Raw genomic sequence first — 26,299 nt, 5'->3', positions numbered from 1 at the left:
GATAGAAAACTAGTTGTTTACCAATTTAAAGAAAATATATTATAACATTACCATAAGCATGAGCAGCTCGCTAATACTCAAAGGCGAATTCAAATCATCGTTTATTATATTGATTGACTCACGAACTTCCTTCAGCTCTGCAGATTTTAGTGGTTTCTAAATTTCTCAAGGCTCTGGGTATCAGCTCATAGTTGAGAAAGGGCGAAATAGCTGTATTCAACATTGAATCTTGATGTGTTACGTACCTTATGTGGACGTTATCGCGTATTGTGTCAGATTGACAGCAACAACGGTCCCTCAACTCAAGAGTAAATATTTCCATCTTTTTTGTAAAAACAACACATGAAACGTCTGCGTATCTGAGTAGAAATGGCCAAGCTGAATGTTTTGTTTAAAGTTTAAAACTTTGTAGTGCTTTGAAATCAGCAGCCCGTTAAACTGCTTCGTTTCACCGGAAGCTTGCTTCTTTTCTGTAGGCATATAGAAATACACAGCAAAGCACTAAAACAAACGCAAGCTTTCTCGTCTAGACCTCGTTAAAATACGGTTGAAAATAAACAGTCCAAAACACCAGAAAGACACAAGCGTTTGAGCTAGGGGTGAATAAAATAGTTTGGGATTTTCGAAATGAAAACAAATGGACACATTCGACCATTCAAAATCGCAAAGGACCCTAAATTAACGATGTTAATACGATTGAAAGTGGAAACTGGATACGTCGTCAAGTTTATCAAATCGTACGCATGGACGTTCCGAAGATGGACATGGAAACGGAAAACGTATACACTGATAATGATGTGTCGACCATATCATCTAGACAAACATCAGAAACACTTTCAAAAACAGCAACAACTACAACAGCTGCATATTTAGCACTGCGACGATACCCACAATAAGATAACTGGTTTACTACATACACATTTTGTAAATGGAATTGTTTCCCATTGCATTAACAATTCATTAACAGATAATCCTGATAGCAAATGCACTTGTTTAATGACTGCAGAGATCTAATTTATAGGTTGATATCATATTACTGAATTATTCGTTTTAGTAATGTGTATTATCTTTATTATCTGAACGTAATGGTATCATTATGGATATGATATTTATTAATGAGGATTATTAAGACTGCGTGAAATATAGCAATGGGCAATTGACAATAAATTTATATATACATAAACATATATATCTATGTGATGGCGATCTTTCTTTACTCTTTCAAGGATCTGCCTTTGGCAATATTGTTTTATCTGGCAAATTGTTGTCTGTCTAAATCAAATACTTTCGTACAGACCTGAACATATAGTGAGTTATTGCCGTGGTTTATATATATGTCATGGCAGTATTGAATTTTCTATACAATACTTTTTATCTAAAATGCTTACTTTGTTTTTTACTGTGTATTGTTCTTATACTATGTCCTTAAAACTATAATGGATGAAGAAGTTGTTTTAGTAGTATCATAACAATGAATATATGTTTTAGACCGGGTGTTTTTTATTTCTTATTAATATTCGTAATTGTAATCGTATCTGTCAGTTTATGATTGTATATTAAAGTAAGTAAAATAGTTCAATCTTAACAAAGTTGAAAAAAATGTTGCCGGTATTTAATCTCTTAAAAAATATGATTCAGATAGTGTATATCTTTATACAGCACGCAATAACCGTTCAATATACAATTAAATAGTGATAAGCCATAATAGTACCTATAGGTACAGGCAAATATTTATAAATTTACAATTTAATTCTATGAAGTAGAGGAGGAAGTATAATATAAACTACCTGCATGCGAAACGGAAGGTTATTGCACTGATTTTGCAAAGATTACGTATAAATTCAATATAAAATTAACTGAAAAAAGATGAGTGATACGAATATAAAAGAAATAGTTGTTGCGGCGATAGATTTTGGAACGACGTTTTCCGGTTACGCTTACTCTTGGAGGGAGGAGTACTTACAAGATCCACTGAAGGTTCGTAGTTCTGCTTTCCGTAGGCATAATCTGTATGTGAACAAATCCAAGATTGTTCGTAGATTCGCTTCCCGTATTTCAAACAGCTTTTTTCAATAAGTCAGATTTTGAATTCAAATTTACTTAAACATTCCTGAAGTTCACTATGTTAAGGGTGTAACCGGTTGCAGAAAAAAAGTTTTAATTACTTTTATTGATCGCTGTTATCAATGAACCTTATTTAAGAGGACATGCAGTTGAAGTATGTGTACTATTTTATTTTTATGTTTTAGGTTTTTTATGCATGTATTTTATGACCTGTATGCTCTATGATCGTGAATCTATCAAATAATCAAAACATTTTATATAATGTTGTAGGAGAAAACAAAACTTTTCAACATTGTTATCAGCTTTTTCCACAAATCGTCTTTCAATTAATTGTGTTATTAATCTTCAATTATTCTGACATAACGTTACAAGCGTTTGGACGGGATGCATTTCGTATTGCAATTGCATTGCTTGAACTGCGGTACACTTTGTGTAACTTAAAGCGTTTTACAAGGTTTATCTACACATTGCTTGGAATCATGTTTTTATTTTTAGATTTCGCGATTAGAAGACCCAAAGCATTATGCTCTACTATTGCATTATAATTAATAGATTCATTTATTAACACACCAAAATAATTATGTTTTTTAGAATACTCCAAAACTTGGTCATTACATTAATAAACACCTTAAGATCTTGACATTAATCTTGTATCAAAATGTATAGCCTATTTTTCGGTCATATTTATCAACATATGATTGTCTTTATACTATTTACATAAACATTTAAGCATAGTTTGTATATAATGTTTTAACTTTGCAAGAAGAAATACATCGTATGTATACATGAAAACTGACGAACATGTACCGTCTTCAATATCAATTTCTAATCATGATACATTTAGCGAACTTAGTAAATTCTTCATAAAGATATTTAACACTTGTTCAGCCCCTTTTCCTTTGAATTCAATCCTAACTGGCAAATAGCCAATTAACAGTACGTAGAAAATATGGCACCCGGATGTGAATCAAGGCCTATAAACCGGAGAACAATATCATGGATTATTAAGAAATAGAGGATATTTGTTTATTTCAGTGTAAGATCGTATTTTATTTCACGAGTGTCATAGAAAAACATATTTTCACGAGTGGCGAAGCCACGAGTGAAAATGTAGTTTTTTTATGATCACGAGTGAAATTAAATACGATCTTACACTGAAATAAACAAATTTTCTGTTTCTTTTATGCTTATTTTCGGAGTTTTATTTGTTTTTTTTTAAATTATGAATTACCCCCTTTTTTGAAAAGGGTGGGCTTTACGCCGCTACCCGTGGGGCGCCCCTCATGCATAATTATAGCTGTCAACTTTTCTACTTTCGGTTTGCTGAGAAATAGTTCTCTGCTATTCATTCTTATTGCTTAATATTCGCTCGTTTTTTATTGCAAAGCTTTATGAAAAGTAAACATGAAGTATTATTAGTGCACTAATGTTCCAAAAAATAATGAAAACACTTTTTATTTTAACCAAATTACTACGCCGCTATTTATAGAATGAAAATTTGGAAGGTCAAATGTGTTAGCAAAACAAATGTGGATACTCATTGGATTTTAACCATTCTTCTTAATTTAAGACTGGATATACGCGTGTTTTTAAAGTAAGTTAATATTCAGTCATCTTACTGTCAGAGACCAGTCTGTTTCGCTTTAAAATGTTTGTTTTCCGGAAGAGTAAATGCCACGCTAGTTTGTTGACACATTTTGAGATGTGGGTGGGGTAAAAAATATCGGATCTATCTATAAATTGTTGTGTGAATTCTCCAGGAAGCTCATTTTACGTACTACAACGGTTAACAGTTCAAAATACATTTGAACGATGATATAAAATTTTTATTTATGTTCGAACAGTTGTTTTTGTCTGTAATTTGTTTGGAATGAAAGCAAATGTTCGAACATTCGGCTTCAAAGATCAGTAAAATGTTTGATAAACGGGATAACCGGTAATAAACGGTAAGTTGTTAATTTCCAATTATATATTTATTTAAATTTATAAAATATTTCTTTATTTTTTTAAACATTTTTTGACATAATTTACTGAAGTCCAGTGTTCTGTTTTGACCAAGGCAAGTACATGTAACAACAAAGGATTTTAAAAGTAGTTCTGAAAATTGATATTTTCACTCCTTATTTTGCAGTGAAAATATCAAATTGATATTTTCACTGTTGTTATTTCACTGTTAAAACCCCATATTTCATCGTAAAGCATGAAAGAAAGAATACTTAATTGTGCAAAGAGATCTACGCAAATCGTTGGGAAGGCGAGACACTTCTGCAGGCACCTACCGTAGTATTGTTTAAAGTGATGAGACGGAATCTTACTTTGGATTTGAGGTTTGTTCGAATAATTTAGAGCGCATTCTTGCCTTCTGATGTTGTATTTATTTTTTTTTAAAAATACGATCAAAGATGATTGTTATTTACCGTCACTATGATATAATCTAGTTGGAGAGGCAAGGTGTTGTTACATTGCATATATTTATTCATTTAAAGGCAGAAAATAAATACGCTGAACTTATAGAAGAAGACGAGCATAAAAAATTGGCATTATTTTCGAAGGTTCAAAATGGATCTTCATAGAAAGAAGGTATGTCGACTTGTATATGTGTTTTAGACATTAATGTTTGCATGACGTTATTTTTGGTGACATTTAATTGTTATTTATTTATATTGTAATACATTTAAGATTCATTATTTTATTGTAAATATAATATGAACATTCCTTTTGTACCATATTCACCATTTGCGTTCTTGATACTCGGCTTATGGTCGGAACATTTATCGTTTAATAACCAAACATAATTTTATTTTGCGTCTAACTATATACGTTTTTCGAAACTCACTCGAACAATGGTTATAGCAGATGCACAAGGTAAAACGATGCCTGCGAACACAGTTTTTGCCGCTGCCATGAGACATTTGAAAAACCATTTTATGGAACAGGCTCAAGAAAGGGTTAAGCTCGAGGAGCATGAAGTTCGATGGGTGATTACCGTCCCTGCAATCTGGAACGATGCTGCTAAACAAGTCATGATAGAAGCGGCTAAATTGGTATGTGATCATAAATACTATGAAATGTCATAATATAAATCGTAGATACAAGAACTTCTCATAACTTTATCGTTTTTTTTTTCTATAACGCGTAGGGCCCTAATTAAACTCGTGTATGAGTCCCCTTCTCCGAATCTCATGTATTGGACAAAATGACATGATTGCTTGTTGGTCCTAATCTGAATTGATATCTGGGGTCCGTTATACACATATGTATTGCAAATATGATAATTTGGCACTTAATATATATATGAATACAAATATGTAAATATCTATTTTAAAATGTACGTATAATAGTTTACGAGTTAGACACATACATATTATATTTATACATTTGTCTTATTAAGGCTGGAATAAGAAAATATAAATTAACACTTGCATACGAGCCGAAAGCTGCGGCTATTTACTGCAAACAAATAAGACTTGCAAAGCTTAGAGAACAGGGCAAAGATGCAACAATTCAACCATTTCCGCCGGGATTTAAGTTTCTCGTTCTCGATCATGGAGGTGAGTTTCGCATTGAATTACATTGTATTTTGATTTATGAAAACAGTTTTTAACAAAGTCAAAAATACGTAACACTAGTGTATTTACGCCGTCTGTTTTACAAATACTTAACGTACCGGTTTTGTCGGATGCCTAATGCTCCTTTCGAAAAAGAGGGGTTATATTGCTGTGTACATGTTAGTCAGTCGGTCGGTCAGTCAATCGGTCAGTCGGTCGGTCGGTCGGTCCGTCAGTCGGTCCGTCTGTCTGTCCGTCAGTAGACCAAAGCTTGTACGAGTGATAACTCCTTAATTCCTGAACTTTGTCATCAATCTCAACATGAATGTAGGGTCTGACCAGTAGATAACCCTTTATGATATTAGGGGTCATCGAGAAAAAGGTAAATATCACGGTGACATTTAACCTGAAAGGGTTGTCAAAGCTTGTCCGAGTGAAAACTCAACAATTCCTGTACTTATTCTCATCAAACTGGATATTGAAGCTGGACCTGACCAGTAGATCACCCCTATTGATTAAAGGTGTTATTTGATCAAAGGTCAAGGTCACAGTGACCTTGGATGCTAAAAGGTTTTTCGAGTGATACAAGACAATGCCTTTGCCCTAAACATTGACTTGAATGTTGGACCAGATCAATCAATGACCTCTATTGTTTTCAGGGGTCATCAGGTCAAGGTCACAGTGTCCACGAAAGTTTGCCCTAGTCAGTTGATATCCCCTATTTATTTTATTTTGGGGTCATTTGTTCAAAGATCAAGGTCACAGTGACCTTTAAAGCAAAAAGGTTGACAAATTTTATCCGAGTGATAACTCAACAAAGCCTGGACCTATGGTCATCAAATATTTTATGGAGGCTGGACCTGACGAGTAGATGACCTCTTTTGATTTAAGGGGTTATCGGGTCAAAGGTCAAGGTCATAGTAACCTTATATGCGAAAAGGTTGTCCAAGTGATAACTTGACAAGGCCTGCACCCATGTCGCTCAAACTTGAATTGCAGGTTGGGCTTGACCAAAGATGACCCATATTGATTTCATGGGTCATATTGTCGAATGTCAAGGCCAATGTGACATTGAAAGCAAAAAGCTTGTATGTGTGATAACTCGACAATGCCTGTGCCTATGGTCCTCAAACTTGTCATTTAGGCCTGGGTGACTCGATTTTAAGGTCATAGAGTCAAAGGTCAAGGTCGCAACTCATGTTGGTCATAAAAATTACGTCATATTTACTTATTTCCTTCTTCTAAGAGGATACATGTTTATCTGCAAATATCAGTTATCATCTGAACATGATAAAAAAAACTGTAACGTCCATCCTCACCCTTTGAATAGTCATAATCTTAAAACTGCGACAAAGGCATCAAATGTTAATGCTAGTCATCTGTCATGTTGGTCCATGCAAATTTCATTAAATTATCCAAATATGCTTGCCAATATTGCGGTCGGGGGTGGGGACAAAAATCTCTTGTTTTGTCAGGGTCGTCGTTAGCGGTACATATGAGGCAAGTCACGAACGTTGTACAGAAACATGTAGAGAATCGAAAAAAGCCTTTATAATGCCACTAAATAGTATCGTTTTATAACTTTAAATCACCAATTGACGACTTTGCAAAGTCAAATTTAAAAATTGTATCGCTAGGTGGAACTGTTGACATTACCGCACATGAAGTGCAAAGAGACGGCACTCTGCAGGCACTGATTGAACCTTCAGGCGGTGAATGGGGAGGCACCCTTGTCGATGATGGTTTTTTACGAATATTCGAAGGCCTCTTTGGGACGGATTTTATGACAGACCTAAAGACAAATATTAAAATCGCTGACTCCAAACGTGAACTGGATGCCGAAATTGAAATAAAAAAGAAAACAATTGTTGGAAAAAGGCATAAGAACTTCAAGGCTGAAGGCGTTATTACATTTAGACTACCACATGCAATGAAGAAAGCAAAAAAGTCTGCTCAGTTGAAAAGCGCTCTGGCTAGCGAACATTTCATGGGAAAGCTGAGCTTAAAGAGGATAAAATTCGGATTCACAATTCCTTCTTGTTGTCTGCCTTTGAAAATTCAGTTTCAAAAATAGTAGCACATCTTCGAATTCTGCTGAGAAAAACCGAGTTGGCAAGTTTGAATGCTGTAGTAATGGCGGGTGGATTTTCAGAGTCGAAAGTAGTAAAGGAAGAAGTCATGGAAAGTCTTAAAAACACCCCGAAATAGAGCTGATTGTTCCTGAGCATGGTGGTTTAGTTATTGTGCAAGGTAACATGCAATTCAAATGTGCATTTCTTAAAAGATCCGATGTGTTTAAATCCCTGCTATCTTTGTAAGATCCTTATTATTTGAAACTCTCTCTCGCTTGCTCTCTCGCTCTCTCTCCCCCCTCTCTCTCTCTCCACCCCCTCTCTCTCTCTCCACCCCCTCTTACTCTCTCTCCAACTCCTCTCTCTCTCTCTCTCGCGAGCGAGCGCGCGAGCGAGCGCTCTCTCTCTCTCTTTCTCTCTTTCCCTCTCTCTCTCTCTCTCTCTCTCTCTCTCTCTCTTAAACAACTACGATAATTGAAGTATGAAATTTTTGTGTTAAGATATCAATAAATGTCTTTTTATATCCCCTATTTCTGTTTTTTTTTTCCAGGAGCTGTATCATATGGATTTAACCCCAAAATTATATCAACCCGGAAACCAAGATACGCTTATGGCAAGTTAACTTTTTATTTAATCCAGATTAGACTATTATTTAAAAACACATTTGTATTATCTATGAAAAATGCATAAAGACACATATCATGTTTTTAACAAAATCCTAACTTAAACAAAGTCAGTACAGTAAGAGATCTAAAGTATTATTGAAATAATTGCAATTGCTTTAATACATCACCATACTCCATATATGAGAAAGTAGTTTCGAATATGCATGTATATGAAGTATTTTATTCATTCCATTTTCTGTATCATAATCATAGATCTTTGACCTCGAATATTTGAGATTTCCGATACAAATCACCGTCGACAGTAAGAACCAGTACATAGCGTTTGTCTCATTTTAGGAATAAGTACAGCGTATTTTGACAGCAAATTACATCCGGTTGTACATCGTATGCAAAGAAGAGACGGATCCTACATATGTGAAGACATTTTCAAGGTGTTTGTGAAGCAGGGTGAGGACGTTATCCCTGGACAATCCACAACTAGCTTTGAATTTAACCCGTCCCAGTCAGCAGGTGTCAACCAAACGATTGAGGTATACAAATCTGAACAAGAAAATCCGCTAATGCTTGTTACAGAGTGTCAGAAGGTCGGGCTCGTCCGTTTAACCTTACCAACTGGTGATACTACAGCATTGCGTGTCACAGTAAACATGCAGTTCGGAGGTACACAGATGAAGGTCACCGCAGGTATCAAAGCGTCAAGTGATTATAAACCTGTGGAAGCTTCTTTTGAGTGGTTATAAAACATTGTCGCAGTGAATATGTGCATCATTTGTCCATTTCCTACTGAAAAACAAACTATTTGTACACTACGCTTTTTTTATCTTTCACTAACTGTTGAAACTTTCAACAACTGTTGAAACCGAGGATTGTGCACCAAGATGTCCAATTATTCGATAATATCGCCGAAGCCAAATCACAGTCGACTTTGATAAAACTCACTTTAGCCATTTTCGGTCTTCAGTGAATAAATAGAGAGAAGATGAATTGTTGAACAAATATGTTTAACCGCAAAATGAATTTAAAATTTACCTTTTAACTTGTTGAACTTGAGCAAATGCAACTTCATTCCATTTGGAAAAATCGTACAATGATTTTGTTCAATTCAACACAGAAAAACACGAACGAACGTACCGTATTTTATTAAATGGCTTTAAATAAGGCTCTAATAGAGCAACTGTTTTATACAAGTGTAGAATAATGCAACCGGGAATACTCTGAGCCAGATCTGGGTACAACTCGGACACTGTGATCCAGATCTGCGTACAACTCGAGAAACTCTGATCTAGATATGCGTAGAAACCAGGAAACTCTGATCAAGGTCTGCATACATCCCGGACTCTCTGATCCAGAACTGCGTACAACTCGGCACATTCTGATCTAGATTAGCATTTACCTCGGGACAGTCTGATCCAGATCTGCGTACAACTCGGGATACTTCGATCAAGATATGCGTACAACTCGGGACATTTCGATCTAGATATGCGTACAACCCGGACACTCCGATCTAAATATGCGCGCATCCCGGGACACTCTAATCCAGATCTACGTGCAGCCAAGGACGTTCAATTTGATTTGAGTTTAAATATCATTAATGTTTTGTTTGTATTGCGGCTATTATCAATAATATACCATGCCTTGCTAGTATGTTCAACTATCATTAATTGTTTTACATGTATTTCAGCATAAGTATTGGTCAGATTGATTTTTATGCATACACCTCTAGTGATTAACTCATTACAGCAGCTGTTACATGTCATGTGTATACTGTATGTTTTTGTTATAATAGACGTGTTTTTATTAAGAAATTTATGTGATATCAAGCCTGTATGATATTTAAATAATGACGTATTATGAATTAATATAATTAATTGAATTGAAGTAAATCAAAACATAACAATACAAGTTTAAGGAATAATTTATAAATCCATGAAATGACTATGTGAAAGTGAACTTATACTAGCCTATGTTTACGTAAGGCTTACTTTTCGAAAGTTTGATTAAGCATTATGCGAAAGAAAAGACAAGGTACCAAATCAATCATTGCCTTTGTTTTTACGTTGATATATTTTAAAAATCTAAGTCCTTGTATAACAATGGTATCAAAGTCGTATGGGTCATTAAACAATCCTAATGAAGATTAAAACAACAGAGAAATAACAACAAATTTAAATTCTCCCGATTATGACAAACAATGTTTCAGTCAAATGATTGATATATGCGGTTGTTTAAAATTAACTGCGAATAAAATACACTGACAACAGAATGGACTTGACAATGTTTGATGCACTTGTTTTGAAAAAAAATAAAATTTATGACTTCAACAAATTACCAAAGATTGTGTGGAATAAAAACATTTACGTATGTATCATCGTTCATGCTTATATATGTATTATGCTTTAAACTACAGTAACTGATATTTGTCAAAACTACTCTAAGGTAACATTAATTATTTGAAGCAAACAATGAGGTCCTTTTTCGCTGACCGTTCAAAGGCGGTAACCCATATCCTTATTAACAAAACAATGTCTATGTTGATATCTCTGTGGTATGTCTGGGGTGTTGTCACGAACAGAGCAAACTATCGGATTATTCATATATTAAAATGATGCTATAAAATGTTGACATCACGTTGAATATGTGTCATGATTGTAGTTTTCATATGAATTTAATTTTATTGTTTTGATTATTTAAAAGCTGAGATCTCACAGATTGAACGTGTTGACAACTTTGTTATTGTTTGTCTTGGAAAGAGCAAATTCAGGCGTAAATATGATATAAGATTGCTGACAAAAGATCAGCTCGCAGATTTTCATATCTCTATTCGAAAATTAATGTTTTATGGCTTAAACCGTTACTAACGGTTTAAAAAAACTGCATACGACATCAACTTTTGAACTTAAATACAAAAATCTGCGATCTTATTCTTTGTATCACTGGTATCCATGTATAAAACAAAGTTGTCAAAACGTTCAATCTGTGAGAGGGCATCTTTAAAGTATACTATAAAACTCGTTTTTACGTTATAATCCTTGAATATTTCCAAGTTTGTCGAGAAATAAATAATCTTTATAAAGTAATAAAAATCTAATTGTGTTGGACAAAAACACTGATGTCGTTATGGCTGAAAAACTTAAAGCGGAAGATACAAAGTTGAAGTGAAGCTAACAGAAATGCTGCCTTTTATAAATGGACAACTTCGACAGAAAGAAAAATATCTTGAACGTCAATCAAGGAAAAATACACATTAAATAGATAAGTGCACAGTCATATTACAAAATGTAGAGCCGAAATATTCTTCTGATGATATATTGAAATGGAGAGAATTTTGGATTGATTTGAATCATTGATATTCATAACAATGTAAGCGCAGCAGGTATCGAGAAATTCAATTATTTGCAAACAAAAGTTGTCGGAGATGCCAGGCGATCAATTATGGGACAATCGCCTTTGATCGCAAAGTATAGTGTAGCAATTATTTTTCTTGAAGAATGTTTTGATGATTTACAGGTAAATTATTGACATTATAATACATAAAGAATTGAAAACGTATTACAATAAAATGATTACCCTGATAAAATCATCTAGCAATCTGATAGACTGCCGAAGTCTACACGGACAAAACCCATTTGTCATTTTAAACTGTACACTTGAGTAGCACATAATTGAGAAATATGATATATTATAATTTTCCATTGACATCTTATGCATTTCAAAAGTTTGCAATTGAGCGACATACTTGATAATTTATTATTGTCTGTTTATGTTTGAAGAAAAGAACTGAAATATTTACTTAATGAAGAAATTATTTACTTTGAAAGAAATAATGATTGTTAAACATTTGACGACTTATAAATTTGTATTGTAACCTAGAAAGATTTGAAATCAATTGAGTTGTTTTTCAATTCATATTTGCGATGAGTGGGTAGCGAATCATAAGCTTAATTGTATTTTATGTTCCGATTATGGTCTTCTTTAGAATGCAATCCATACGTGCTTTGTAAACCAAATTATTTACTAATTCATCATTTCAATGCTTTCTTATTAATTTATATATCGCGTTACCTGTGAAAGTTTAAATTCTAGCACACTGTTTTCAGGTCATTAACAATTTGCAAGATTTAGTTGCCTTTAAGAAAGCAATTTAAATATAAAATATCCTGTAATATTTGTTTGTGGTGTTTGTATTTGTGTAAGTGGTGTAAACTTGTTGGTGTTTGTATCTATGCATGTGTTGTTAATATATTGTGTCAATGGTTCATTGTCGTTTGCTCCCTTGCCTTGCGCCCTCCATTTGAATGTTTGGTCCCTTGTCTTGTGTCCTCCATTTGAATGTTTGGTCCCTTGCCTTGTGTCCTCCATTTGAATGTTTGGTCCCTTGCCTTGTGTCCTCCATTTGAATGTTTGCTCCCTTGCCTTTTGCCCTCCATTTGAATGTTTGGTCCCTTGCCTTGTGTCCTCCATTTGAATGTTTGGTCCCTTGCCTTGTGTCCTCCATTTGAATGTTTGGTCCCTTGCCTTGTGTCCTCCATTTGAATGTTTGGTCCCTTGCCTTGTGCCCTCCATTTGAATGCTTGGTCCCTTGCCTTGTGCCCTCCATTTGAATGTTTGGTCCCTTGCCTTGTGCCCTCCATTTGAATGTTTGGTCCCTTGCCTTTTGCCCTCCATTTGAATGTTTGGTCCCTTGCCTTGTGCCCTCCATTTGAATGTTTGGTCCCTTGCCTTGTGCCCTCCATTTGAATGTTTGGTCCCTTGCCTTGTGCCCTCATTTTGAATGTTTGGTCCCTTGCCTTGTGCTCTCCATTTGAATGTTTGGTCCCTTGCCTTGTGCCCTACATTAGAATATTTGGTCCCTTGCCTTGTGCCCTCCATTTGAATGTTCTACTGTATTTATCATTTTAACATTACACATCAGTGAACTCAATAAATCAAAGTATTCAACTTAAACTATTAAAGCTATATGGTAAATGAAGTATTTCAACCAGAGTTTAAGCTGTATAGTGTGCCTGTTATCAAAATGAATTTTGAAAAAAAAAGTTGTTGTACTTTACAACATAACCAAGTTTTTTGTTTGTATAATTCAAATTCTCTCTAATTCGTTAGTGTATGTCTTGCAAAATTTGTTTGAAGTATGAAAACATAAAATACTTTTAAGAACCCTTTTTACTGAATTTTGAGGTTCCAAATTTAGCAAGCAAATAACTATATTTGTTTCAAAATTTGTAGCTGTAATGACGAGTTGAGCAAATTTTACGACGGAAGATTTTATCAAATTTCTAACCAATACGCATTTGTATTTATACAAAATGAATTTGTTTTGATTCAAATAAACAGTACTTCCCAAAAACAATGTATTGAATTTTGTGGCTAATGCAAGAAAGGTGTTTACATTTATGTAACCAAAACATAAATTGAAACCACAATTTCTTTATTTTTATTGTTTGTATTGACTATCTTTCTTATTTGAAAATATTTTATCAAGAATTCTCAACACATTATTAATTAATTATTATGGGATATTTTGACACAAACGAACAGTTACATTGATGACAGATATTTGAAAAAAGGACACTCAGACGATTTAAGAGGGGGGGGGGGTCGCATTTCCACGCAGCATGTAACAGTTATCGAACTAAATGTTACTATACCTTCATGTAGTATTTTTATATGAATATTGTGTTGTACGCACGAACTAGATCGCGTTCTCGAGTGTTTCTTGTTTCTCATTACTTCATTTATTTCCTCCATTTTCCCATCAATTTTGAGGAAAACAACATAATTTAAAGTGTTTGTCATAGAGCCTGTGGTTTGATTGATTAATTGTTTTTCTTGTATTTTCTTTTTTTATCCCCTTTTCCATTGTTACGTGTAAAGAGACTGGCCAGCATTCATTCAACCGCGGCTATCCCTGCTTTCTTTCTTTCTTCTTAAAATGTTGTTTCATGATTTATATAGTACTCATCGTGGTAACAAAACAACCATTCCGGCTCTACATTCTCTTTGACTTTACCTCGCATCCCCTGATGAGGGTATTTTCGCAATGAAGACTACGATATCGTCTTTATCTTCGCACATGTGGTTTGCTGAAGTAATTGTGAAGCCAAAAGGCACCTAAACATATTCATTTGGATCGCTATCAATAGCCTAATAATATTATTACTGAAAAGGTATATCAATTTACCGGGCTTGACATTAAAATACATGTTGTCGTCTTAAGCTCCACAACGGAGCATTTTTTTTCAAAACATTTGGCTCAAATGTTCACTCGACGTATATAGTTAAAACTGTTTAAAACCATACAATAATATACTGTAAACTACCAGACAAGCCAAGTAGCCAAATGTCTACGCAGGCTTTGTTTTAAGGCACAAGCCTAAGATTTAACAGATACTTAAACGAGTGAGAAACATAATACATAACAACACACTTCAGACAGACCACACAAGCATCAACATATATTTATAAGACATGTTGGAGTAACCGCCTTGAAATTTTCAGCGTACCAGGAACTCACACGGGGATTAAACTTATTAATGTAATTACAACATCACAGTAGTTCCAACCGATTTTAGTATTTCAAATTTAACAAAACCTGTAAGCCAGATCGATTGTACAATGTTTTTACCGCAACGCCTTTGATGTGTAGATTTGTAGATCATTTGTTTGTGTAATGCGTTAAATGTGCATTTAAATAAAGTTACTACAAGGGACTTGTTCACGTTTTATAGGGCTAGCTATGGAAAGAATAAACGTTAAGAACGTTGCTGTTTGGAGTCTGTTCTTTCCAAGTAAGTGAAATAGCCCAATTAAAAAAAGTGTTGCCGACTTATACTCTTAGAACGAGTCCATATAAGATAATTGATGTTTTTAAACAGCACGCAATAGCCGTTCAATACACAATTATACAGTGATATGACAGTATCCATACGCACAGGTAAACATCAAACCATTGATATTTGCATTTGTATTGTATCGAGGAGAGAAGGAAGTATATTTTAAATCGCCCAGTATGCAAAAAGGATAGTTATTGAACTGTTTTCGCAAAGAAAAGGAATTTATTAATAGTAAATGATTTACAAAAAATGAGTGTTACGGATATAAAAGAAATAGTTGTTGCGGCGATAGATTTTGGAACGACATTTTCTGGATACGCCTACTCTTACACGGACGATTACAAACATGACCTATTCAAGGTTTGTTAGTTTGCACGCAACTATAAAGTGAAAACGAATTATATATATATAATATAAACATATTATATATATACTAGTTAGCGACCTATTATTTGCCCGTACCACTTTTTCGCCCACCCAGTTTAAACCAGTCAAAACAAAATATTTTACACAAATAAGTATAGCGTTTTATTGCGTCATCTCTTTTGACAGATATCAGTTGTTTTCCGCGTAAAAATGTAAGTAGTATGTGGAATTAGACCCAAATAAACATTGTTTACACTTTTAACCTTGTTAGTTGCACGCGGGGATGACGTCATCACGCGCGCGCTCGCTTGCATGAGGCCCTGTAAGGATTCTTTAATTTTCCTTATACCTTGCACTATCAGACGACAATATTGATTTGTCATTATAAAGTATGAAATCGGTGATAAATTATTCAAATACCATAAATTGCTGTTTTTAAGTTGAATTTTCGAAAAGGCAGATGGTAAAACCTCAAAACGGTGACATTCTTGTACCGACATGCGTTGTCCCTCTTCGGAAGTCTATAAATATGCATACATTATGTGGGTAATGTTTCAAGAAGGAATCCCAGCAGCTTCTTAAATTTTCTGCTAAGAGAGGAATTACCGAGTAGGTGTTGTATCATTTTACACATACATTAACAGTATGTAATAGTAAACATGTTATACTTATTGATCAATTGTCGTTTTAAACGGTGGCTAGACTGGTCAAATAAAATAAAAATGTTTGAAGATATAGTTTAGAGAGAAATATATGAAAAACATCGTAAGAATAGCGAATTAATGGGGTGGGCGAATAATTGGTATAGTAGGGTGCTTATTTTAGCGAAATTATAGGGGTACTTTGCGCGTGGGAATATTCGGAATCCCTAGCTATTTTCAGAAACAAATTACACAGTTTTTGTCGGAAGAGCCAACCTATCTGAGTGTAAAGTTTTATTGTAATAACTATCTTGTGTCAAAAGTAACGTAGGAAAAACCTCCATTTCCGGCCGAAAAGGGGTCGCTAACCAATATATACTCATAAAGTGAAAATTTATTATTAGATGTAAAATTCAACAAGTTATTCCATTTTACATCACAATGTAGCGCTTATGCATGGCTTCTGGTGACACACAATATAGCTTAACGGATTGCTTTTGAAGTTGACAAATGTTGGGCTTATGAATTACTTATGACGTTATACATTATGGCGATTTAAATTGCTTCTGAGGATACGCAAGGTTGCGCTTTCCTGTTGCTTCTAACGATACCTTATGTAACGTTTACGCTTTTGACTGTACCGAATGACGCGCTTACGCACTGATTCTGATGTTTAATTGGTACGCTCGATATGATGTCAGAAACAAGTTGACATTTGTATTGGTATCATTCTTATGTTATTCTCATATCATTCATTACAGTATTCCGATTTCAGTGTGTAGCTTTCTGATTACTGTTGGCAGACTGACGTCATTACCGGTAAATCATTAAGCAATTATTGCGAATGTTTCCAGTTAATTCATTGAATGTGATAATTGTGAATTTACATTTGTTAACCTGTTATGTACCCATTACTTGCAAACTGATGACCGGTTTTTAACCAAATGTATAGGATTTAAAAAGAGTGTGTCCATTCTAAACTATTGCAGTATATACCTATATTTGATAAAAAGCTAATCGACTGTCCATTAGTTGTTCATTGACTAATCGCAACTGTTGAAATGCTTGAGTAACATCATGAACAACAGAAAGAATAACGCATGTTGTTTAAGGCAGCATTTTTCAAAGGGGTTATATGTATGAGGAAATTTTACATATATACCCGGTTAACTCAACTGCAACGAAGACCGAAAATACAGCGCTTATCAAAGTCAAAGTGCACGAAATTGGCATTTCAGGAAGGATTTATCGACTATCAGAGTCAGAAAATGCCCTTCAAGATCAATGAATGCAGAATGATATACCGCCCATTAAATTCAGTTAATACCTGAAATTATTAAGATTGAGCAGTGTTCTAAATGTATCCCCATCAAGTGAAAGAGTGCTCGAAAGTGTTCAGTCTCTCTATGTCGATGAGTGCCCGATTCAATTTAAACCCAGTGAACCAAGTCGTTTTGTACCATACAATGCAATAAAAAAAGGGTTTTTATTGAAGAATGGCTTACAGGAAATTATCTCATACTTTATGAAAATATTTTTCTTATTATAAGCAATGCCATACCGCTCAATAAAAAACTTTGTTGAAAACGCACTGATCAAATATCAATATTAAAGTGCCTGATGTGCATTGAAACAGAGACGGATTATAACCTTGAGTTATATTAATCACATTTGAACGCAGTAGGAGCATGCTAACTACCAATACAGGGTAAGACACACATTTTCGATATTTAAAATCCCTTACGATAAGTATGGGTATTTCAACAATAATTAAGCCTTCGCCGTTTAAACAAACAAAACAAAAGGTAGCACATTGATACAATAGATGAATTTATTATTCCAAATATCATACATTAAATGTCAGATAATTTATCAACATATTTTGCATTTGTTTAATATTTGTGTCTTAATTTGGGCATATGAATTGGAAGTGGTATTTACCTTTTAGTATGGGTCTTTGTATATTAATGTATCAACGCAACAAAAGAGATTATGATAGTGTATTTCCAAATGTCATCATTTGTCACGTGAATCCATTTGCGCCCTAGTAAACAAATAAGAAGTAAACTGGTTCACATGTAATGTTTCACCAGCTAAAGTAATTTAATAGTCTAGTGCGAAAATGTATATCGTAAAATAAGCAATTGAATTACTAATAATAATTACTACGCCAATAATTGTTCTTTCAAAGTGTTTTTAATCATTTATTAAATAATTTAGTGGAATCTAAAAGGACAATCCCAGTAGCCTAAAAGTTAGCACAGAACCTCGATAGCTCAACTCAAGTGATCTCCATTTAATGCAGTAAACATATAAATACCCTAAATGCAAATTCAACGTATTGAAACACATGCAAGAAATGAAGTATCATAAAGCTTTTACAGAGCAACAAATACATACTATAATGAATAAAAAGTGAAATAATAACCAATTCCTCATAAAGTCTGCATAGTAAATCAACTTGATAAGGTTACTGTTTTCTGATATGTTGTAATTGTTAGAAAATAAAATGACACATTTTTGCCTTATTGGCATTCATAACAGTAACATTTATTTTATATTTGGGTCTAAGGTGTTTAAATAGACAAAACATTTTATTCAATGGTTAAAGGCAAAATGTTAAAACACATTTGCAAATTGATAGGCTTTTTTCAACTTGACACCTTTAATAATAAACTTTAACGTGGGAATATTTACGCTCTAAATAGCAGTAGCATTCAATATAACCAAGATCTTCTTTAAAAGCTAACGGATTAAGGTCGACCATTATACATTCTACACAAAACAAGAGAAATAGCGCTACATTACTGCACAAATTAGACAATCATCATTATATTGTCATTGATATTCAATATATCCTCCTTTACTTCTAGTTGTAGATCTAAATAGAATGCTTTTAAATTGGATGTATTAGATTTAATAAGTTTCAATTGTAAAGCGTATATCGATTTAATATTATCTGCAAAAACTTGATTATCCAAACTTAAAATGTCATTTGTATATCTAAAAGTGATATTAAATTGATCATCAAGGGCTAGATCTCCAGACTTAGATAGTTTCAACATATATTCACTTTCAAAACAGTATAAAAAGTGGTCTTCAAGTAAAGGTGCATAATTGGCACCCATTGAATGGCTATTGTTTGCTTATATAAAAGATTACCGAATTTTAGAAAGGAATTATTAAGTACAAAATTTAAAACTTCAATGACATCTGTGCACGTCCAATATATATATTTATCTGAGCGATCATTGGTAAAAAAAGCTTTTTTATCATTGACTGTCATACACGTAGTTTTCTCACTCGCAAACTAAAGACTACCGTTCTCAGTGTCTGTAAAATTATGACAACATTAAACGGGGCGACTTTTTACAGTTTCCACACGGCACTGACAAAACGGCTTACTAGCCCAAATTTTCCAAGCCAAGAAACCCAAACCCTTACAGTAACATTATCATGTTTAGGACATATACCTAACATTATGTGTTAACATCATTATTAATAATACAATAATGATAATAAACATAAGTTTGATAAACGAAAACATGAGATGTTTTGCTTGTGAATGAGTCGTTTAGACAGTAGTTTAAATTGCATGATTATATGAATAATATCGATTTTTATTTAAGCAGTAGACGATTGTTGCAGTATAGTGCTCACAACCCTTAAGTCACTTTATTATATTCACTATTTTTTGTCCAAATAAGAACAAACAATGTTGCCACAAAATTTTGGCAAATCATTTATAGACCTGATACTAATTGTTTGTTTCTGATACTTGTAACATTGAACAAGAAAAAAACATCATTTGATCAAAGTACTTGTTTTTATAGTTTTAAATCATCGTTTCCAATCAAAACAAATTTTGAACTGTTCAAATCGCAGTGTAAGATTCGTTTCATAAGCAGTATTTGTCGAAATACATCAAAAGTTTGAAATATATTATGTACATTAACACATCCTATGATCAAAAATATGTTTTAAAGCCAATCGAAAGAGGCTTCCACTGATTCAATTCCACTCGGCCCTTTCACGACTGCGGTAACAATCATCTGTGTACCTCCAAACTTCATGTTTACTGTAACAGTCGTTCCGGTAAAATCACTATAGGGTAAATTAATACGCAGGTTCCCGACTTTCTGACACTCGTTTATAAGCAGTGGCGGTTCGTCTTTATCGGATTTATAAACCTCAATTTTTTGATGCTCTCTAGTTGATGGGGAAGGGTTGAACTCGTGAGAAGCCGTGGTGTGTCCAGGGATCACTTTACAACCCTTCTTCACAAATAACTTGAATACGTCATCACATCTGTAGGATCCGTCACTCCTTTTAACACGACTTACTTCAGGATGAAGTTGGCTATTAAACGGAACCGATGAAGTAATTCCTGAAATAAAACAAATGAGATTTACTGTAGGTAGTTACTGTCAGGAATAATATATATATATATATATTACAAACAGTTTATGGTTGTGATTCAGAAGCGTTACTGAAAACAAACGATATATATATATATATATATATATATATATATATATATATATATATATATATATATATATATATATATATATATATATATATATATATGCATTAGTATTCAAAACTGTTTTATAGTTAAATAACATGTTGCTTTTTGATACTTAATTCTTTCGAAACATTTGTTTTTCGTTAATTAATACTTCAAACATTAAATATTAACAGATTTGATTTAATTAGGTTTTACTTAAAATACGTCCTATATATTACTTGCATTTCTCAAAATGATATTCATATCGACTTAAGGATGAAAAGATATCGTATTGATATAACAACGTTAACCTACCATAAGAGTAACTTGATATCCGGGTTGATATTATAGTTGGGTCGAATCCATAGGACACGGCTCCTAGAATAACGCAACCAAGAATACAATAAAATGCGTATTGATAGTTTATATCTAATTTTTAGAAACAGCTTATGCACCTATTTATGTTATGCCCCAGAAAAGAGTCGTTGCTGTGGTCAAAAAGGAATTTTAAGCAGCGGGTGATTCCAGAGAGGCGGGATTATGAAAGGCCCAGTTAAACCGCCACACTGAACAAAAATACTTGGCCGAATGTTTGTTCAAAGTATTTTTAATGCATATAATACCACACAACGGATCATCTAAGTAATGCACATTTGTGAAACATAGCTACCTTGAACACTGGCTAAACTGCTATCCTCAGGTATTATCAGATCTATTGCCGGGCTATTCTTTAGCACGTCTTTGACTGCCTTTTGAACCACTTTCGACTCTGAAAATCCACCCACCATTACAACAGCATTCAATCGCTTCAATTCAGCCGTTTTGAGCAACATTTTAAGATGTGCCACAATTTTCTTAACCGAACTATCAAATGCCGATATCACAATTGAATTGTGAATTTGAACTTTATCCCCTTTCTGTATGACTTTTCCATTAAACGTTTGGCCCTCCAATGCGCTCTGAAACTGAGGGGATTTCGTTTCCTCTGTCAAAGCAAATGGCAGTTTAATCGAAATAAAGTCATCATCCGTTGTGTTGTTGCTTTCAACAACAACAGTCTTCTTTTTTATTTCAATTTCGGCATCGAGTTCCCGTTTATAATCAGCTTTTTTAGGATCTGTTTTTAGGCTTTTCATAACCTCTTTTCCAAACAGACCCTCAAATATTTCTATGAATCCATCATCGACAAGAGTACCTCCCCATTTTCCACCTGAAGGCTCTGTAAGTGTTTGAAGCGTGCCATCCTTTTGAACTTCATGCGCAGTAATGTCAACAGTTCCACCTAGAAAGACAATCATAAATGTTGCAATGCCATTTTTACCAAGCTGACTTGTTTACATCATGAAATGAATAAACCAAAATTGTAAGACACAGACCCTCGAACCAGACCAGTGCAAACATTTATGTGTTGATAAATATATCAAGGGGCATATATTAACAATTCTTTTAAAAATCTATATATCTTGCTACAAGTGTATTCGATACCATGTGATTATTTTATATTAGTATATTTAGCCGTTTGTTATATACAACGACGACGACAACGCTGTCAAGGAAACTAAGACCATGACTAGACATTGACAAAGTATCTCAAATGAATTCATACAGTACCTATTAATATTGTTAAACTCACCTCCGAGGTCTAAAATGAGAAATTTAAATCCCGGAGGAAAAGGTTGAATTGTTGCATCTTTCCCTTCATGTTTAAGCTTTGCAAGTCTGCTCTGTTTGCAAAAAATGGCTGCAGCTTCCGGCTCATACGCCAGTGATATTTGATCTTCTTTTATTCCTGCCTAAAATATAAAAACTGAACTGTTCTCTTGTCATTTTAAAATAAAAGTATGCACTAGTTTTGAATATTTATTAGTGTTGTACATGTGCTATTTTTTGTATCGAAACCATATTTTCTTACGGCAAAAGCATGAAACGATATCAATAGTGTCTAGTCTCAATAAACGAAAAGCCACTAAATCACTTTTACCATTTTAGCCGCCTCTATCATAAACTGTTTGGCATCGTCATTCCAGATTGCAGGGACGGTAATTACCCATCGAACTTCATTCTCCTTGAGTTCTACCCTCTTCTGGGCCTGTTCCAAGAAATGATTTTTCAAATGTCTGATGGCAGTGGTAAAAACCTCTACCGCGGGCATCTCTCTTCCTTGTGCATCATTTACAGTCGTTGTCCGTGTGAGTTTCTGTGAAAAGGTCAAGACCAGAACTAAGTTATGTCCGAGTAAAACATGTACCTTTAGGATCATGAACAGTATTATAATTGTGTAATTAGTAACCAGATACGAAGTTTAAACCACTGTCAAGGATTATCTTTACACGTAACTAAATAAGTTCATGTGCAACTGATTGTTCAAGCGTACCTTTTGTCTATGAAGGTCCATTTTAAACCTTTGGAAATATCTCCAGTTTTCATTTCTGTTATTTTCTGTAAGTTTCGCGTACCTCTTTTCCGCCTGTAAATCAATTTAACCAATGATTTAGTGAAACCCAACAGGTACACTAATGTTTACAAATGAAAGTACTTATTTGAGTATGTCTAGTATGATTATAGGTGTTAATACGATGACTTTTCTAACAACACATGTTCTTGTGAAGGTCATCCTGTTAAATCATTTACGATTGCAAAAACTAAAAAGAAATCATGACACGCAATCCTTTTTTGTCTAATCAATAATCACCAATTTAGCACTCACCTCAAATCCAAAATAGGATTCCTTCTTATCGTTGCTGAACAATACTACAGTGGGGGCCTGCGGAAGAAGCTCGCCATCCCAACGATTTCCATATACCTGTAAAGACAGAAAAAATATTAGTGAAACAATTTTTAAAAATACAACATACGTGAATGTACATTTGTAAGATTTGCTTATGTTATGCCAACTAAGTTTAGTTTAGTAATAAAGTCGAGTTTCAGAATCTATAAGAAAGACTTGAACCCTCAACATGTCAGGTAATATGTCAAAGCCTTTCACAAATTCGATCAATTTATCCTATTAAACAAATAATTTTCGGCGATAAAAGACAGACAAATACTGAAATTGAACGAAAGAGGTGTACTAAATATAATATTTGGCTACTTATAGTTCCATTGGAATTCGAATACATAAACTTATGGAAACGAAATTACTATATATATATATATATATATATATATATATATATATATATATATATATATATATATATATATATATATATATATATATATATATATATATATATATATATTCATTTTCACAAATTTAGGATCGTCCATCCTCCACCCCGTGCATCATAAAATATATAGTTTGTATATGTATTATATCAAATACATATATTGTGTAAATATTTTGTTGATGAAAAAGCGTAACTTAATGTTGAATCCAAAAACAGCTCAAGGCCATTTGTTTAACTAAATACCTTCTTCCACAAACCTATTTACTATTTAAATGTTAAAAAAAATGTGAAATGAGTCTTAACACTGTTTTAAACCACATGTCGTTTTAGCCTTTAATGTAGATTACCAATTGTATATGTTATACATGCATATATAGTTTTTGTGATATTTTGTTACTTTTATGAAAGGTTTAATAAATAATGAGATTAATAATTTCTGACTTTATCCCTTTACAGATGTATGCAAGATGAAAAAAACATGTTTTAAACAATACATATAAGGCTAGTTCATGGATGCAATAAAAGAGGAAGCATAGGCAGGACCTTACGTATATTATATACCAACAGTTGCTTAAAACAAGCATTAGCAAAATGGGAAAATTCATTGATATTTAATGTCCGTTGTTCTTGAAACGTATTACTCGAAAATCTATATTATTTGTGATTTTAAAAGATTTGCATGACAACTTGATACTGAGGACATATTATAAACCATTTAACGTTTCCAACACATTTGATTTACCTGTAATTTCGGTTTACTTGCATTCATTCAGAGTTCATGTTTTGACTTTGTGTGCACAATTAAATGATTAATTAAAACCGTTGATGAACATGGTAGAACTCAGCACTTACATTAACACAACAAAAGTATAATCACAGGAGTGAAACTTAATCCGAGCTATTAATTTACTTTGTTAAGAAGTAATGTTCTGAATGGCATACATTGAGGCTTTTTGTATTGCAATATTTTCCTGTGTGGTGTATATTTCAATATTTTAAGAATAACAAAGATACTACTTCACGATTTACATGGCATATTTTTCTAGACTATAATCTACACGTATCATTGCGTATTGTTTAAATGAATAAATACCCTTTTAATGCTTGAATCATTATAAGTTTTGTGAAGTTGAGTCAGTGTGACACCTTATTTCGACTCTTGTTCAGTACATGGGTTGCACTTTATTTATACAATTCATGAACGCTGTACTCATGTCTTTATCGTGCAGATAAGGTTTATTTGTCGGTGTTATGGGTTTAAGTATGATATTCTTTCTTAGGTTTGTTTAGAGGCTAAATTGCTTAACTTGGTAACTTTGTTTATCTTTCAATGTTTACGTCCGTTCACTTTTAAACTGCATTTAAAATGCATGGAATTAAAATAAATATGGTCGGTTGGATGGCCTTCAGCATGATTGTTTTTCTATAACTTTATGATTGTTTAACTGAGTTTAACTTTCACTATAAACGTTATATTCTCCTGTTTAGATGTACATTTTTTAATCAGATGTTCCTGATGTGTAACATATCTTGCCGTTACAAAACTGTATAAAGCCTTTTGAATACCAGTTCTTCAAATATTATTGTAAAATATAAGATACATAATAACTCGGCATTATCTTTATATTACTTCCTCCAATGGCATGTTTTATATTTTCTGAAAATTGTGAAATAAGGTCATGCTTGACATTTCAAAAAATGTGTATTTACTGTAACCTTGCGGTATCACCTCAATGCAGAATACAATTTGAGAGGCTCGAAATTACACATAATACACTAAAAATTAATGTTCAAACATGTTTTTAATAAATATAAAACATAGGGACGAAGTACACGAGAAACAGGCTAACCAGGCTCATAGGCACAAAGTGTATAATACACAGGGCACCCTTTCACAAGAAACACACAAATATGGACAACGGGCACAACGCACAGGTACATAGAGATAACGTTTACAAACACATTGGGACAGAGAACCAATGCCACGATCACATAAGGACGGCGTACACTGGACATTAATATATCGGTACATAGTACACAAGGCACAAATAATGACGGGAAAAATACACAAGGCATAAACACATAGATATACAGTACTAATGATACAATCGCATTAGGGAAAGTTCATAAGGCAAAACCACATCACATAGGAACAAACTAAACAAGAAACAAACTCAGAAAAATGTACACAAAACGCAAGCACATATTTACATATCACACAAGGCAAACATACATAAGAACGAATTACATGCACACGGGGATAAAGTATATAGGAACAATTACTTAAGTAAACAATACCCAGTGGCAGAAACGCTAGAGGACAAGGTCAAAATGGTAAAAACACATGAAGACAAAATAAACAAGCTACATGGGAACATCAGTTGAGACATTTACACATGCGAGAAGTACACAAGGCATAAACAATTAGGACAGAGGTATACAAGGCACAAAATAAACAAAGGGGCAACATGC

General features: G+C 33.6%; 3 protein-coding genes across 9 annotated transcripts in view; 2 read left to right on the top strand and 1 right to left on the bottom strand.

The window, feature by feature from the left end:
- The first annotated feature begins 1,805 nt into the window (after positions 1–1,805).
- LOC128203537 (uncharacterized) overlaps positions 1,806–26,299 on the top strand; it is a 38,710-nt gene continuing 14,216 nt past the window's right edge. For 4 of the 6 annotated variants that reach the window (XM_052904983.1, XM_052904982.1, XM_052904984.1 and 1 more), the window contains exons 1-2: positions 15,295–15,500; positions 16,923–16,966. The gene's annotated coding sequence lies outside the window, so the exon portion shown is untranslated. Of the gene's footprint in view, positions 1,978–15,294; positions 15,501–16,922; positions 16,967–26,299 lie in introns of those variants that run through there. The other 2 variants (XM_052904987.1, XM_052904986.1) reach the window with 2 other exon arrangements.
- On the top strand, positions 3,249–8,314 carry LOC128203539 (heat shock 70 kDa protein 12B-like). Of its 2 annotated transcripts, XM_052904992.1 has the most exons (6): positions 3,249–4,391; positions 4,551–4,644; positions 4,918–5,108; positions 5,456–5,615; positions 7,250–7,862; positions 8,235–8,314. In XM_052904992.1, the coding sequence occupies exons 3-5, from the start codon at positions 4,938–4,940 to the stop codon at positions 7,684–7,686; spliced, it is 768 nt and encodes a 255-aa protein (XP_052760952.1). In that variant the 5' UTR covers positions 3,249–4,391; positions 4,551–4,644; positions 4,918–4,937; the 3' UTR covers positions 7,687–7,862; positions 8,235–8,314. The 2 variants fall into 2 exon arrangements, with proteins under 2 accessions (XP_052760952.1, XP_052760951.1); XM_052904991.1 differs by having other exon boundaries at positions 3,249–4,644; positions 4,921–5,108.
- On the bottom strand, positions 18,846–24,596 carry LOC128245790 (heat shock 70 kDa protein 12A-like). Its single transcript, XM_052964020.1, has 8 exons — positions 24,570–24,596; positions 23,365–23,460; positions 23,032–23,124; positions 22,639–22,854; positions 22,291–22,450; positions 21,328–21,939; positions 20,973–21,035; positions 18,846–20,534 (listed from the first exon to the last, which is right to left on the bottom strand). The coding sequence occupies exons 1-8, from the start codon at positions 24,594–24,596 to the stop codon at positions 20,128–20,130; spliced, it is 1,674 nt and encodes a 557-aa protein (XP_052819980.1). The 3' UTR covers positions 18,846–20,127.

The sequence above is a fragment of the Mya arenaria genome, chromosome 9 (assembly GCF_026914265.1).
Source record: "Mya arenaria isolate MELC-2E11 chromosome 9, ASM2691426v1".
NCBI lineage: Eukaryota > Metazoa > Mollusca > Bivalvia > Myida > Myidae > Mya > Mya arenaria.
This window is presented reverse-complemented; position numbering and strand designations above follow the sequence as displayed.